This window comes from Dromiciops gliroides, chromosome 1, assembly GCF_019393635.1.
Source record: "Dromiciops gliroides isolate mDroGli1 chromosome 1, mDroGli1.pri, whole genome shotgun sequence".
Classification (NCBI taxonomy): Eukaryota; Metazoa; Chordata; class Mammalia; order Microbiotheria; family Microbiotheriidae; genus Dromiciops; species Dromiciops gliroides.
In genome coordinates, this window is record NC_057861.1 from 283,040,379 (window position 1) to 283,055,084 (window position 14,706).

Genomic DNA, 14,706 nt, shown 5'->3' on the forward strand with positions numbered 1-14,706 from the left:
CACAAGAGACTATGGTACTTTCTTGGATTGTTGTGAGGATAAAAATGAGATAATATTTGCAAACCTCTCTGTAAACCTTAAAGATGGATGAGGAACAAGAGAAAAAAAAATTTATATAGTACCTACCATTTTCCAGGCACTGTGCTAAGTGCTTTTATAGATATTATCTCAAATATAAAGGCTAGCTGGTATTACTGTTGTTGTTGTTGCTAATTGCAACATTCCTATTCGTTTTGAAACAGGCAAAAGTAACAAGGAAAAATCTATACCAGAATGACAAGATCATAGGGAGGAGTCTCAGACCACAAAAACCTAACAATCCTTAATCGTCATTATTCTAGAACTGGACAAGAGAAATGAATGAAGTGCATGACTGAGGAGATAGGTATAATAATTGGTAATTTGGATACTAAATTGGATAATAACCTTGGCTTCAAATCTCCCCAAAATTTCTGAATAGTTTTATGTATATTAGAATATAAATGATACCCTGTCATTTTAAAAAGGACAGGTTGGCACAGCATATTCTGAAACATGAAGTCTATTCTTTCAAAGCAGTGTGGGGACTTTAACTTGCACAGCTCAGCAGGATAACTAAATCCTAGTGTGGGAAATCTATAATAAAATCTATAATAAAAATGACAGTAATAACATGCAAATATCAATCAATAACATCCCATTTTTACATCAGTGCAAGACATGTCTGAAAATGTGTTGAGCAAGATTAGTGGCATAAGTACTTGTCTGAAATAGTCCTTCTGCTACTTTGTTTTTGAGGCAATCGGGCTTAAGTGACTTGCCAGGGTCACACAGCTAGTAAGTGGATTTGAACTCAGGTCCTCCTGACTTCAGGGCTAGTGTTCAATCCACTACACCACTTAGATGCCCTGAAATAGTCATTCTAAGGTAGGTGGACCTCCCTTGTCATTCCCTCATCTCCCCTAGAATTTAGGAAATGAACTTATGATCTTTAGCTTGTAGAGCAATGTCCAATTATCATGAATTGGAATGTTAGATTCTTATGGTATGTTGACTGTTCATAAAATAAAAATAACCTACCGATATACAAAATTTATAAAGCTACACTACTCCAAATCACCTTCAAACTGATGTAAAACATGTATGCTTAAAGAAGTTTACTATTCCACATGCAAGAAAAAGAGCAATCCACACACATCACTACAATGGGGCACTCCAAAGAGAAAGTCACCACACACAAAAGATATGTCAAAACAATGTGGCTTGATGTTTGGTAAGACTGTTTCAGCAAAATGTTAGGAAAGATTTTTTTCAAATTACTTATGCTTAATTCATTCATTAAGATCACGTCAATTTATGGTTGAAGCTTTTTACTAGTAAGTGGAACTGGACTATGAGGAAACTGAATTACTGCATAACTTCACAAACAAGAAACCTAAATATATTGTTTTCTAATTGCTCACTATGTCAACAGATCTGAGCCATTACAAGTCTATAGCTCATAGGTTTAGAAAGTTGAGGTGACACAACCCTAGTCACACAGATACAAAGTGTCAGAGTTAGGCTTTGAAACTGTCTTCTTGTCTCTAAGTCCAGCACTTTATCCACTATCCTCTAGACAGAGTACGCCATACAATAACCCTCAAGTGGTTACCCTAGGTCTTTGAAATGACTAAGAAGATTTAGAAGGCTTGCCCATCCTCTCTGTAATGCTTCTCCTAAGCTCCCTGCCAGTATCTGTGAATGTCTGCTAACACCTCTGTGTTTGTGTTCACCACAGTCACACAAACCTGCAGTGGTCTGAGTACTCATATTTAAAAACCAGGCTGCAGTGTTGAGCAGAGTCATGTTGTCACCTGAAAGGAAAGGCCAAGAGAAAAACAAAAAGAAAACAAGAGCTGTTCGGCTTTGTACTAGATGTCATGTAAATTTAAAAATCATTTTATTCTTTTATAATTCATATAAATTAAGTTTAGGTCATTTTTTCCCTAGTGTAAAGGAACAAAAAAGGTTTTTGGATATAAATTCATTATTTCTAAAGTTTTTTTGTTTTGCTTTTCTCAAGTAATGGTAGACAATTGAACAAATCATCATTTTATATAAATCTTGCAAACAATTATTGTTTAAAATCTTCTTAAAAGTTTCTGTTGGGTACAAAAATGTGAAACTCAAATTACATGAGAAACAGCTTATTTTATATAACTTTCTTATTCATATTATAATGAATTACAGGAGGAACAATTTCCTGAATTTCTTTTGGAAACAAAATCTCTGCATTTACCAGGGCACAGAAATTTTCAGTTTTATAGATCACAGTGGCTCACTGTCTCTGCTCTTCTAGGGCCAAAAGTAAGCAAACAAAAGATACTTACATTAGGTGAGAGCAGAAATAAACACTGTCTTTATATACATACACATGCATGATTCATGTTATTATAGCTAATGCTTTCTATAATATATCTATGTAAATGTTTAAGTTTTGAAAATGCCCAAGGTACATGTTATCTAAAATAGGTAATCTGATATGGAACTCTACAGATGAATTAAACCTATGATTTAGAAACTATCATAATTCATTATAAAAATATGTATCCAACATAACTTTAATTAGCATATACTACTTAGTTTTAATACTAAAATTCTTTATTATTCTAAAATATCATTTTATAAACCAGAAATTTGACTTTTCTATATACCCATGGCTTAAAAAACAGCAAGATAATAAAAATATTTTATTATCCTAAACTCTCACATTTTACCAAAATTATTCATATAAGTTAAAAGGTAGCATAAAAGAAGATAGTTTAGCATTTTTATTGTTCATTTAATTGAAAAATAGCCAGTGACCAGTTATTGATACTTAAGAATTAACAACAACAACAAGTGATAAATAAGAATAACCACTAGCAACATGGTTTAGTATATGTAAATGGAAAATGGCTCCTCTTAGAATAATATAGGAAGTTAATTATTTCCAAATTCCGGATACTGAGCACTGACTTTATAAATATAGTTTTAGTAACTGGAAAATAAAAGAGCAATAGTGACATTAATGGCCATAACCATTTCAAACCATAACAATTTAAAAAAAGAGGTCCATATTAACAAATGAAAATACAAAGTAAATAATAATCAGAAGGAAAAAAACTCACCTTCTGTGCCATTGGGTGTCATGGAATTGCTATTTATATGAGCGTTATCAAGCTTTGGACCACTGGGGGATTCACTACTACCACTTAGTCGGCTATGTGGGCTGGTTAGATCCTGCATTTCCATAGACCTAAAGACAAGAAGTCTTCCATTTGACAGATGTATTAAATTCATGACTCTATTCTTTAATGTGTTGCTATTTGATACTTTCTTTGAAATACAAATTTTCCTCATATTATTATTTTTTGTAATCCAAATGGTTATCTTACATTGTGACTTCTGCTAGTCCTATTATGTTGTTGACAGCCAATGAGAGATATCAAAGCATATATATATATATATATATATATATATATATCCATCAAAGATCACATTGTGATTTTTAAAAAAAAATAAGCTATTCAATCCCTACTTTACTCCACCCCAAACAGAACAAGTAGTTCCATGGGTCACAGCTCAATATATCTATTTTTAATGTTGAAAGAAGAAATTCAATCATGTTACAAAAATATCTAAATACTGTTACAAAAAGCTTTAAAAACTTTTTTTGTGATAGAAAAGTTACCTATGCATATATGTAATATAAAGGACCATCATCTTACTAGAGAGTATGCTCAAAAGAAGCAATAAATTAGCACTGTGTACTCCCTCATAATTTACCACCCAATTGTAATTTAATGGGTCTCCAAACCAAATAAAACACTTGAAGCCTACCGTCTAGTGACAGGGAATGAGATATTCCTGATGCATGTGTTTACTCTGGCAAACTACTTAATTGTTCCTCTGTTTCCCTTGAAACAAATGCAGCATTAAAACATTATTATGTCGGCTCACTTGTTTGCTTTGTGGATTATATACAGCGTGCCCAATTGAAAAGGGATAAGGCCAACATACAGGGAATCCATACAGGCATTAGGCTGCCTTAGCACTCTCCAGTACCTCAGCTGTCACTTAGGGAAATAAGAACAATTCTACTTCAATGCTATAATTTCACATTTTTACAATATAAAAACAGTTAAATTCCCTCTGAAAGTTCTTATATTCAGCAGTTAATTATTCTATAAAGGTACAGAAGCCACTAGTCATGTTCAGCATTATAGAACTGCCAGTTTGCATTTTGTAATCTGTTAATAAAGGGGGAGGGTTAGGAGGGGGTATTTATTTTAAGTTACAAAAAAAAAAAGTATAGCTACACATGGCTTTAGTTTATCATTAGCCAGGATTTCCAAAAAAATTTAATGACTCAAGTCCTCCTTCCTCAAAAGAGGATGTATGTATTGTGAATACAGGATATACACATGTAAATGTACATAGATAGCAGGCATTTATATGTTGGACAAGGTGTCCCAAAAGTCTTAGTGCAGCTTTAGGCTTTAACCACCTAAATTAATATTAATATTAATAGCTTAAAGCTGCACTAAGACTTTTGGAACAACTTGCGCATATGAAACTGACACATGTATGTGTATTTAGTATACACATATATGATTTTGATACTCTGCTTTTCACCTACTAACTCAAAGCTACTCAACTTAAATTTTTAGCTTACAGATTTCAGTGAAATCAATTATACAAGGCACCTTAAAATATTCTTAATATTTCAGTAGGAACTTTTAAAAACTTTCAAGTTTTTTTCCTTTCAAAACTTATCAGATTCACCCTTCACTGCTGAATACCCAGCAGGATTCCTTTAAATCCAGTTAATTCTCATCTATTTCAGTAGGTACTTCCTTCCATAGGCCTGCCAGATATTTACCATGGTGAAATGATTACTGGCTTATAATGCTTTTTTTCAAGCTCATTCTCATTCCACTTTTTCATACAAACAACAATCTTACATGCACAGAAAGCTGCTAAATGTTTACACTGAAAATTTCTGCTACTAATGGTAAGAAATTAAGAAAATCCATGTAAAAATTGATGGAGATCATAAAGTGTCTTCTTCAATAAAAGCCCAATATCAAGAATGCCCTTACCTGCAACTTGAGGAAACAGCAACATCTGAACTGGTTTGAGATTTTTGCACCTGTGGTCAAGGAGAAAAATTAGACGCTGTTGTTATTCTGCCTCAGTGTCCAGGCTTAATTATACAAAGCACATGGCTGAGGATGACAATACTGTCTTTAACCAAAAGAAAAAAAGGGGGAATATTGCAGCAGTGAAAGGCATATTGTCTATAAGTTGAATTCTCAACTGTTGTTTCCTCTTGCAGGTCTATCCTCTTCCCCGTGTAAGGGGGAAGGCAGCCAAATGACGGGATAGTGATTCATCACTGGCCTATGACAGCTGCAAACTGGATTACCCCTCCCCCAATCAACATGCAAAGCAGCCTGGGGAAGGCTGCTTGGAAAGGGTGCCTAGGAAAGGTAGCTATTCACCCAATCAACATGGTTAACAGAAGTAGTAGTTCAAGCATTAACCCTCCAGCATCCTCAAAAGATCTTTCATCTCCTGTTATCACTGGTTGAAATATATTTCCCACCCACCCCTTTAAGACTTGACAGTTTCTTATCATTATCATGTTGATTTTTTTCTACTATTACTGTTTGTCCTTTAACATACACTAAAACAGTTTCTGGGCAAATCCATTTAATGCCAGCCTGACTTAAAATGGCAAAATTATGTTTTCTTGATATATTCTATACAGAGCCATGCTACTACATTTCTTGTGTAACCATAAAATAATATTGTTTCATTGCCTTCAAAATTGGAATGTATTTAGTCTTTAGTTAATTATCAGTCTTTAAGGCTTGACCCACAAATCAGTCTTTCAATAATCAATTCGACATCTTGGTGAAACAGGGTTATGATGGCCCCTTTTGTTATGAGATGGATTTAGTTAGTTAGGATGCAATGAATAGTTTAATATGTAGCCTTTGATATCTCAGTCCTTCTTCCAGAGACAGTGTCAATTGCCAGCAGGTGATAAAGTCCAGGTGAAGATTGGCTGTTGACTTGGAAGCACAAGGTAAGTCTTCACTAGTGAAGAGTATGTATTCTACCTAGTGTTTCCATGCTACTGAATTCCAGATTTTTGATGTGTCTTCATTCAACCTGAACTGATATCACTAATGATTATAGAATAGAGAAGAAATATAAAGAATCTCAAGTGGCATAATTATTACCCAGGCAAACATAATCTGTGTTTGGACTTTGTTGTTATTTCTCACTATAAAATTAAGAAACTTTTTGCATAAGAATAAAGTTCTCAAAGTCTGACAATCTCATAACATTAAGTGTTATTTCAATGTATGCATTTCTATTATGTATATATAATATATATATAACTTAATTGAAATTAAACAAAGGATTAGATCAGAATCTAAATTTTAAAATATTCAAATAAACAAAGGCAGTTTGGGGAAGCAGAGACAAGTTTCTAGAAATTAAAACAAGTCGTAAAAAATGCTTAAACTCAAGATAAAATGATTAAAATGTCCAAAAATATGCCTCAAGGATATATATTTTCCTCTTGCTATTTTTATATATCTGGAATATATTATAGGTGAAAACTAACTGTTTTAAGAGTGATCTTGGTTTAGTTATGTATGAGATTATTTAGGCTACACTATATGATTACAAAAAATAATTCTTTTAAGGATGCTTCTATTTTTATATTTGGTAGATATCTTTGAAATAACTTTGGTATTATATAATTTGAAATGATTATATTTTATATTTGAGGTATAACTTGTCCAATTTCATTTTCAAAATAAGATATCACTAACTATAAAGGAAATTTTAATGTGAGCATGACTGAATCTAACACTTTCCTTCTAAAAAACAAAACTTAAAGGTGTTTTCAAGACCACATATTATTTCCGCTGAGCTTGGTTCAAGTTATCATGTACTGTACTTTTTACACTCCAAGATTTCCAAAAGTCCACATCCACGATCTTCATTTCATTAAATATACTTCAGATATATTCCTTTGTGTCTCAAGGATTATTTAAACCATGTGTTGTGTGTTACTGTATTTAAAAATGACTCTTTAATCAAAATAACTTTAAAACAACTAATCCTCACTTAGGCTGGTCAGCTGAATCCACATAGTGGTCCAGGAAAAATAAATCTACTCTCAAGAATGCGAATGCAGACAACAATTAGACACAGATGTGAGCAAAATTAGTTACAGTTTACAAAATGCTACACTTCACATGCTTTTAGTTTTTTATATGTGGCCCAACACTACAATACAGTAAGGAAATATACTCTTCTAATAACTTATCCAAAGGGACACCTAGTTCAGATTGGCATTGCTTTTCTCTTATGATGTATTACACTTAATAAAAGCTGCTATACTTAATAAGATTCTATGTTAGAATATCTTCCAAAAGTGATTAAGGTTATTTTCATTAGGAAATGGAAAATAAAAACACAGTTCAATGGACTTCAGAAAAGGTATAGTGAGACATCTAGTTAATTCAAATTTATACTTTACATTTTTGTAAAATATATTCTCTGGAGTGCCCTTATTTGTAGTTTTAAATGATTTCTGTATATGCATATTTTATAGTATATCTCAAATGGTTATATATAATTCAAATGTTCAATTTTAAAGCATTTACTCTTTATCTATAAAATAGAAATATCTTAGGCTCTTAAAAAAGACAAAATAAAATTGATAAGAATGTCACAGAATTCTACATTTAAAAAACTCAAACTGGTAACATTGACTTCTGATTAGTTAATGAGGTCTTTTAAGTTTGCCTTTTTTCTAATTAAATTTATAATTCTTCACAGATGGAAGTTTTGTTGATGTTCAATTTGTCTCTCTCATTTTGTTAAACCTCACAGAGTACTTCACCAATCCATTGAATAGCCACATTAAATCTGTTAATACCATGCTCTTCAACCTCAGAAATTATTTCCAGAAGGCAAACTTGCTTTGAGAGATCATCAAACAAGACTTAAGGTACACATTTTATCACATTTTCCCTACCACAGAGCTAGGGATGCAGAGGAAAATTCATGACTTTTGCACTGTTTATTATACTTTGCTAAATTACAAATCAAAAGCATCTGACAGAAGATCATGTATGAAGCCAAAAAGTTAATAATGTTCTGTGAAAAGTAAACTGTAAATGGTAAGGGATTCTAAATCTCAGCAGCACAGAGCAAATAAAACATAGGTACTTGTCTAAATTATGGGTTTTCCATAGTTTTTTTTTTGCTTGCTAGAAGCAATTTTTATAAAATGAGTGTAATTTAAAACATTTTTTAACTGAAAAGAAATTTTCAAAGTGAAAGTACCAAGCTTATCCAAATAAATAGAGCTGGCAGGCAAGCTAGTTTTGTTCAACCACAGATCGACCCTAGTCCCCACCAAATCTGAAAGACAATGGCTATTTTCTCATCAGACTATTTCATAGGGAAAACCTGTCTTAATGATAATCCTGCTTTTCAGGCAGCATATTTTTCTTGGTAAAATTTCTCTCCAATCAGTACTTACAACCACAGAAACCGTATTGTAAAAAATGAAAACGCAAATTGAAAAGGTAAGGTATATATCCTTTAGGCTTCAGTGATTTTATTCTCTTATCCTTTACTATGCAATTTATAGGTGGAATATTTTTGAATAGAATTAATTATGGATTTCTCTACATGACCAAGTATAAATTGGTTTGATTACATAGTTCAAAGCAAATAAAGAGATGGAATTCTTGTACAAACAGGAATAATTAAATAATTGATCTACATAGAGTCTACAGCTTTCAGTTTAGTTGACTTAAAAAACATTTATGTAAACTTTGAATGAAATACTTTTGACATCTGACTAAACGTAAACCGATTTGTTCTTCAATTATATTACCTTTCCATTGTATCCTGGATTTTAGAAAATACCATTGATTTTAAATAAAAATTCCAAGGGGCAATTTTTTTCTTAAGAAACCATTTATTTTATCTATCAAACACATATGAATGGCCTTTCCTTTGGAATTGTGTGTTTAAATGGCAAGCAACCTAATGCTGAACAGTGGCTCAATTAGGCTTCTCTGTCTGTCACCGCAAAGTATTTTCAGGTTTGAAAATCTAAGGCTGTTCACTCACAGAATACACTGGGCCCTAGCCGTAAGGCAGTCAAATTCGAAGCATTTGACAATGAATGAGTACGGTTTTTCAGAAGCATATTGCTTCCAAAAAAATGAATAGTTTGGAGCAAAAGACAATAAAATAATTACCAATTAAAGCTTATCTGAAAAATGTTATATGATGACAAAGTTTAAGACCATTACACTGTGACTTCCCACTAACTTTTTTCCTGTTTCACCCTTTTCATTCACTTAGGTATCAAAACATGAAGAAGAAAAATAACCAACTAAGTACAATGACAGGTCTTACTTTAGTGAAGTTCATTAATGTGCTGAAATCTATTTTAAAATACTTATTCCAGGATGTGAAATAAGTGATCTTTTAAAAATCAACATCTTGATTTTAAAGTGATAGGTATGTAATAGGTATGAAATGCCAATTAAGGTCAAAGATTTTATTTGTATGAGTACATATTTTATCAGCCCCCAAAGTTCATTTTTGAGGATTCACATGTTTTATCTTTGGGAAAAATTTAAACACTTGAAGGAAAACGATTTTTCTCCTCCAAAATATGCTGCCAACTTTATTTTACATTCTTCTGCCAAATTTTATGTTTTTCTTCATTCATGTTCAGGTATTGATTTTTAAGTGGGGCTATGAAAAAGTACCCATTGCTATTGCATATATGCAATACAACATATGCATAAATGTACCTTTTCCATTCCATATTATGCAATATTACTTGGAGAGAACATTCATAATAGAAGTGCCAAATGCTGTCTGCAAAAAATTACAAAGCCCTGCAAATTTTCTCTATTTAAAGAAATTTAGTGTGAGTATAGAAATACAACAACATATTAACCTAGATGATTTGGGATATCTATCATTAATGATTCGAATCATGCTTGTAAGTAATAACTAGACTATTCTGGATGGCACATTGGGATTAATGAAGTAATAGAAATTACCTCACAGATTTAGTCAGGTCTAAGTATTGTTTTTCATTAAAAAAGAAGAAGAAAACCTTCAACGGGAAGGGAGGGGGAAGTACAATCCCATCCCTCCTGTTATCTCTCTGGGACTTTGCCCACAAGACAGTTTTGGTCAGTCTCCACAATCAACAGCCAGCTTGTACTTACAGAGCTCCCGTCTGTTGCATCCACTAGTTTTCCGTCCTCCTCTCCCGTTCTCTGGTTTAACAAATCTCCGCTCCGTGCATGTTTGGATTCCTGGGGAAGGTATAGTTCCGTGCTGACGGCGGTGCGGGTGATTTTTAGTTCTCAGTGGAGCCCCAAAACAGAAGTGCAGCGTCTCTGGAGGGCAAAACCAAGCTAAAGGCAAATCTCCCAGATTGCTGCTGGAGGCTCTGACTACCGAGTGTCTGCAAGAAAACGGTTCCTCGAGGAAGAAAAGCACCACAGTGGACTTTAACAGGAAGACTTAAAGTCGGAAGTGGTACTAGAGAGTTTGTATCTAGCACCAACCCCTGAGCCATCAGCTCCCACTGTTCTATTTAGTCACAGCTTTGAGCCGTGGGCTTTCCCCCCTCACTAAACAGCAGCAGATAATATCTAAGATCCTTAGACAAAGAAACAGCAGAATCTTCATCCCTATTTGTTTGCTCAGTCTTGTAGGTCTGCCCATGTAGCCTAAGGGCTTTTTTTTTTTTTTTGGTTTTGTTTTTGCAACGCAAACCACAGCTATTCTCTTGTCCTAACCTTATTGGTTTAAATGTAACAATTGAAATGAGCACTCTTCTGTCTGACTCAATCTTGCTGCTTTAGAAAAATTTATTATGTAAATGAATGAGCCTCATGCTATCTGGATAAACAGTTGTATGAGAATTACTTAGTTGGAAGCACTCTGTCAGCACACACTCAGTTCTAACAGCAGCTACCAATACATTTATTTGGGAAGCTGCTATATAAGCGCCTTTTAAACACTTTTCCAAAGTTTTTTTTTTCCTTTATTGTTCTCTCTTCTGGAAACTAGTAGAGCCATTGCTTTCTAAATCTTTCTTCATAATTTTTTACCTGATTTATAGGTCTGGAAATAAATTTACCTTTTGCTAATTTCTAGTAAGCCAGAAGACCAAAAACCAAAAACCAAAACCAAAACAAACAAAAAAACCCCACCACAACACAAGTCAAATTTACAAATGAACCAAATTCTAACTCAAACCACTACCTTTATGGTAAGTCCAATGGAATTTGGAATGAAGGAATTTCCCAACATTACCTTTTCATAAAGTTCTATGTGAGCAAGTGTATGAATGGAATTCTGTCTTTAATAGTCTCATTTTAAATCATTTTAGAATAGTTAATTCTCATACAGAGATACTTGTAACTAAACACAGAACCTTTGGAACTCTATCCATTTGAGTGAATATAATGATTAAGAATAAAATTTAAAACTTCATTTTTACAGTTTCTTAATATTATTACATTTTATACTGTTTAATGGCTTCTGAAGTCAAAGGTCAATTATTTCAATAATGTATTTACTCCAAGTATTTAAAAGCATTGATGAAAAAACTAACCATATAGTTTATATGACAAGTCCTAGATCAAAGTCTGAGTACAAATGTCTCTGTTTTTGCCTCTTTCATCCTAAGGTTTTTTATTGTAAAAAATAAAGTGGAATTCTTATAAATTCCTTTCTGTTATATATTAAGGTGTTTTTCCAACTTTTTTTATTATTACATGAAACCTTTTACTGTGTGCCAAGACCTCTTTATCAAAAAACAAAGTCTCTTAAAAAAAAAAAACATGGTAATGATTTATAAAGAAGCACTTGTTAAAATTGGGTTGCTACTGGTATATCATATAATGTTTGCATTAGGCTTTGAGGTCATCAATTAGCACAGCATTTCTATAACCATTTTCTTTAGATTTGTAAGATGTATTATTACCTTTCTTAACTTATGTATGAATGACAACTATTTTAAGTCAAGAAATAACTTCTATTTATGAAATACAAGCAATGAACTTTCATTTTTTTTTCAGAAAGGATGCCAATCTAAATTCCTCAGAAAAAGAAAATACTTTGGCAAAGCTGTAATACAGCCTCAAGTTGCAATCCCACTTAAGATTTCATTTTATGTAGTACAGGCAAGAAAGGAATCTTGGGATACCCTTCTACTCATATATGGGAAGTCAGTTCAAAATAAGTAGGTTTCTATTGGACCAGTCCATATTCCCAGCAGATATAGGATTATTTTTACCGCCTATGCCAGTTTCTCATGCTGTAAACATCAGACATTATCTGGAAGACAGTTAATTATTCATAAAATGTAACACTGGATGTAATGGAGAATCCTAGTATTGTCATAAAAATGTAATATTTATCTAAACATATTTTGATATATTGATATTGGATGTATTTATATTTAATCTAAAATATCAACCACAAAAAAATGGTCATTGCTTTTAAAATTAAACTATTTCCAAAGACTACTTCTAAAATACCATTTCTTTTAAAACTGAGGATGATGAATGAAAAATTCAACTATATATATTACATTTAATACTGTTTAATGACTTGTGAGTCAAAGGTCAATTATTTTAATAATGTATTTATTCCAAGCGTGTGTGTGTGTGTGTGTGTGTATGTAATCTCAGTTGTTTCTAATAAAGACTTATTGTTTAAACTATATTTCATGTAAGATACAAAAATTATAATGAAGCATCAAAATCTCAAGTTTTATTTTTGGTACTTTATAACATTTTATAATTGATAAATATTGGAAACACTAACCATTTAAGATAATTAACAGATGTGATATGAATAAGATAACTATTCAACTAGATTAAACATTTATTTCATTACATGGCATATTTTTAATTAAAATTTAATTGTTTGTACTTATATGACCAAATGAGTTATCTTTAAGCAACTTTATGTTGAAAACTTTATGTTTATGAAAAAAAGTATCAAAAGTATGATACATTCAAAGTGACCACTAATTGCCATAATGGTATACCTAATGATTGGCAGTTATGCACATAAAAACTTCAAGTCATTTGAATAAACACAAAATACCTACATTAATATATTTCATCACAGAAGAGAATTTGTTACAGCATGGTATACTATTTATTGTTATATTTTTGAAGCCATTATTCATAAGTTTAAATATAAATTCAGAAAAAATAAATGTAGCCATTTCTAATAAGCCACTCATTGAGGGAGGAAGGGAGGGAGGGAGGGAGGAAGGAAGGGAGGGAGGAAGGAAGGGAGGGAGGGAGGAAGGGAGGAAGGGAGGAAGGGAGGGAGGGAGGGAGGGAGGGAGGGAAGGAAGGAAGGAAGGAAGGAAGGAAGGAAGGAAGGAAGGAAGGAAGGAAGGAAGGAAGGAAGGAAGGAAGGAAGGAAGGAAGGAAGGAAGGAAGGAAGGAAGGAAGGAAGGAAGGAAGGAAGGAAGGAAGGAAGGAAGGAAGGAAAAACTAGTATAAAATCACTCAATTCATCAAGACATTTTGCTGTTTATTAGTGTTATCTACTTTGACCACTGTATACTTGCACTTGGATTATCTCTTAGAATTTCATGATAAACACACACATTTCCTAACTGATCAACAAAGGGACTTAAACTACCCTTTCCTGACTGTCAGAGGCATAATTTAGGAACTTAATCTCCTTAAAATTACATTATAACATACAGGTAATAAAGGCAGGTGGCTGTAAGAGGGAATAATAAATGTTAATTTGGTGCATCAATCTAGTGCTAAAATGCTTGTGAATAGAAGCTTAGAGATCAGTAATATGCTTAATGCCCAATGAAAACAGAATTATATTATGTTCAAAAGTTCATTATAGTTGGTAAAGTAAAACACTTTGAATATCAAACCCTACCATAAAGTTTGAGTGTCATAAAAGGTACAACATTATTCCCTATACTGCATCTCCAAACAGGTTTTATCTTACATAGCAAGTTGTTGCCTAGCTACATGCCTAGTTTTAGTGAAGCTTTACATTTTGACAGGTTTTCTTAATGCTTCAAGATTAAAGAGGGAGCCAATCTGTAGTGATTACAAAGATAAGAAGTCATTATTTCCGTTTAAATTCTAAAAGAAAGAAGTTTTAAGGGACTTCATAAGAAAATTCAAAAATGTAATTGCACATCTTCTAGAATTAAAGCATTCAACTCAAAATAAATAACCAGAAAACAATCAAACTGAAATATTTAAAGATAAAAAGATACTGTGTCCTTTCCATTTTTGATGTGAGTACTCTAAATGGATTTGGCAGGTCCATGATATCATATATATAATGTGTGTGTGTGTGTGTGTGTGTGTGTGTGTGTGTGTGTGTGTGTGTGTACACACACATATTCTTTTCACTAAAACTTTTGTTTTAGCATTTTTTGTATATTTTCTATTTAACCCTACAACTAAATAACTTCACAATTAAACATTCATTGTGTTACCTGTCAGAATAATCCATTAACCTGTAAGAATCTTTAATGCATGTGACAATGTTATCTTTTGAGAATAAATGCATATCAAACTGTATCATCAAATTTTGAAAATACCACTAAATAGAATC

General features: G+C 32.6%; 1 protein-coding gene across 3 annotated transcripts in view; it reads right to left on the reverse strand.

Annotated features, from left to right (window-relative positions):
* Nucleotides 1-10,777, reverse strand: part of EYA1 (EYA transcriptional coactivator and phosphatase 1) — a 165,114-nt gene extending 154,337 nt beyond the window's left edge. Inside the window, exons 1-3 of one of the 3 annotated variants that reach the window (XM_043979451.1) lie at nucleotides 10,302-10,777; nucleotides 5,106-5,155; nucleotides 3,132-3,259 (exon numbers count right to left, since the gene is read on the reverse strand). In XM_043979451.1, coding sequence (XP_043835386.1) covers nucleotides 3,132-3,255 — 124 coding nt within the window. In that variant the 5' untranslated portion in view covers nucleotides 3,256-3,259; nucleotides 5,106-5,155; nucleotides 10,302-10,777. The remainder of the gene's footprint in view (nucleotides 1-3,131; nucleotides 3,260-5,105; nucleotides 5,156-10,301) is intronic. The other 2 variants (XM_043979450.1, XM_043979452.1) reach the window with 2 other exon arrangements.
* Between the last annotated feature and the right edge of the window lie 3,929 nt (nucleotides 10,778-14,706).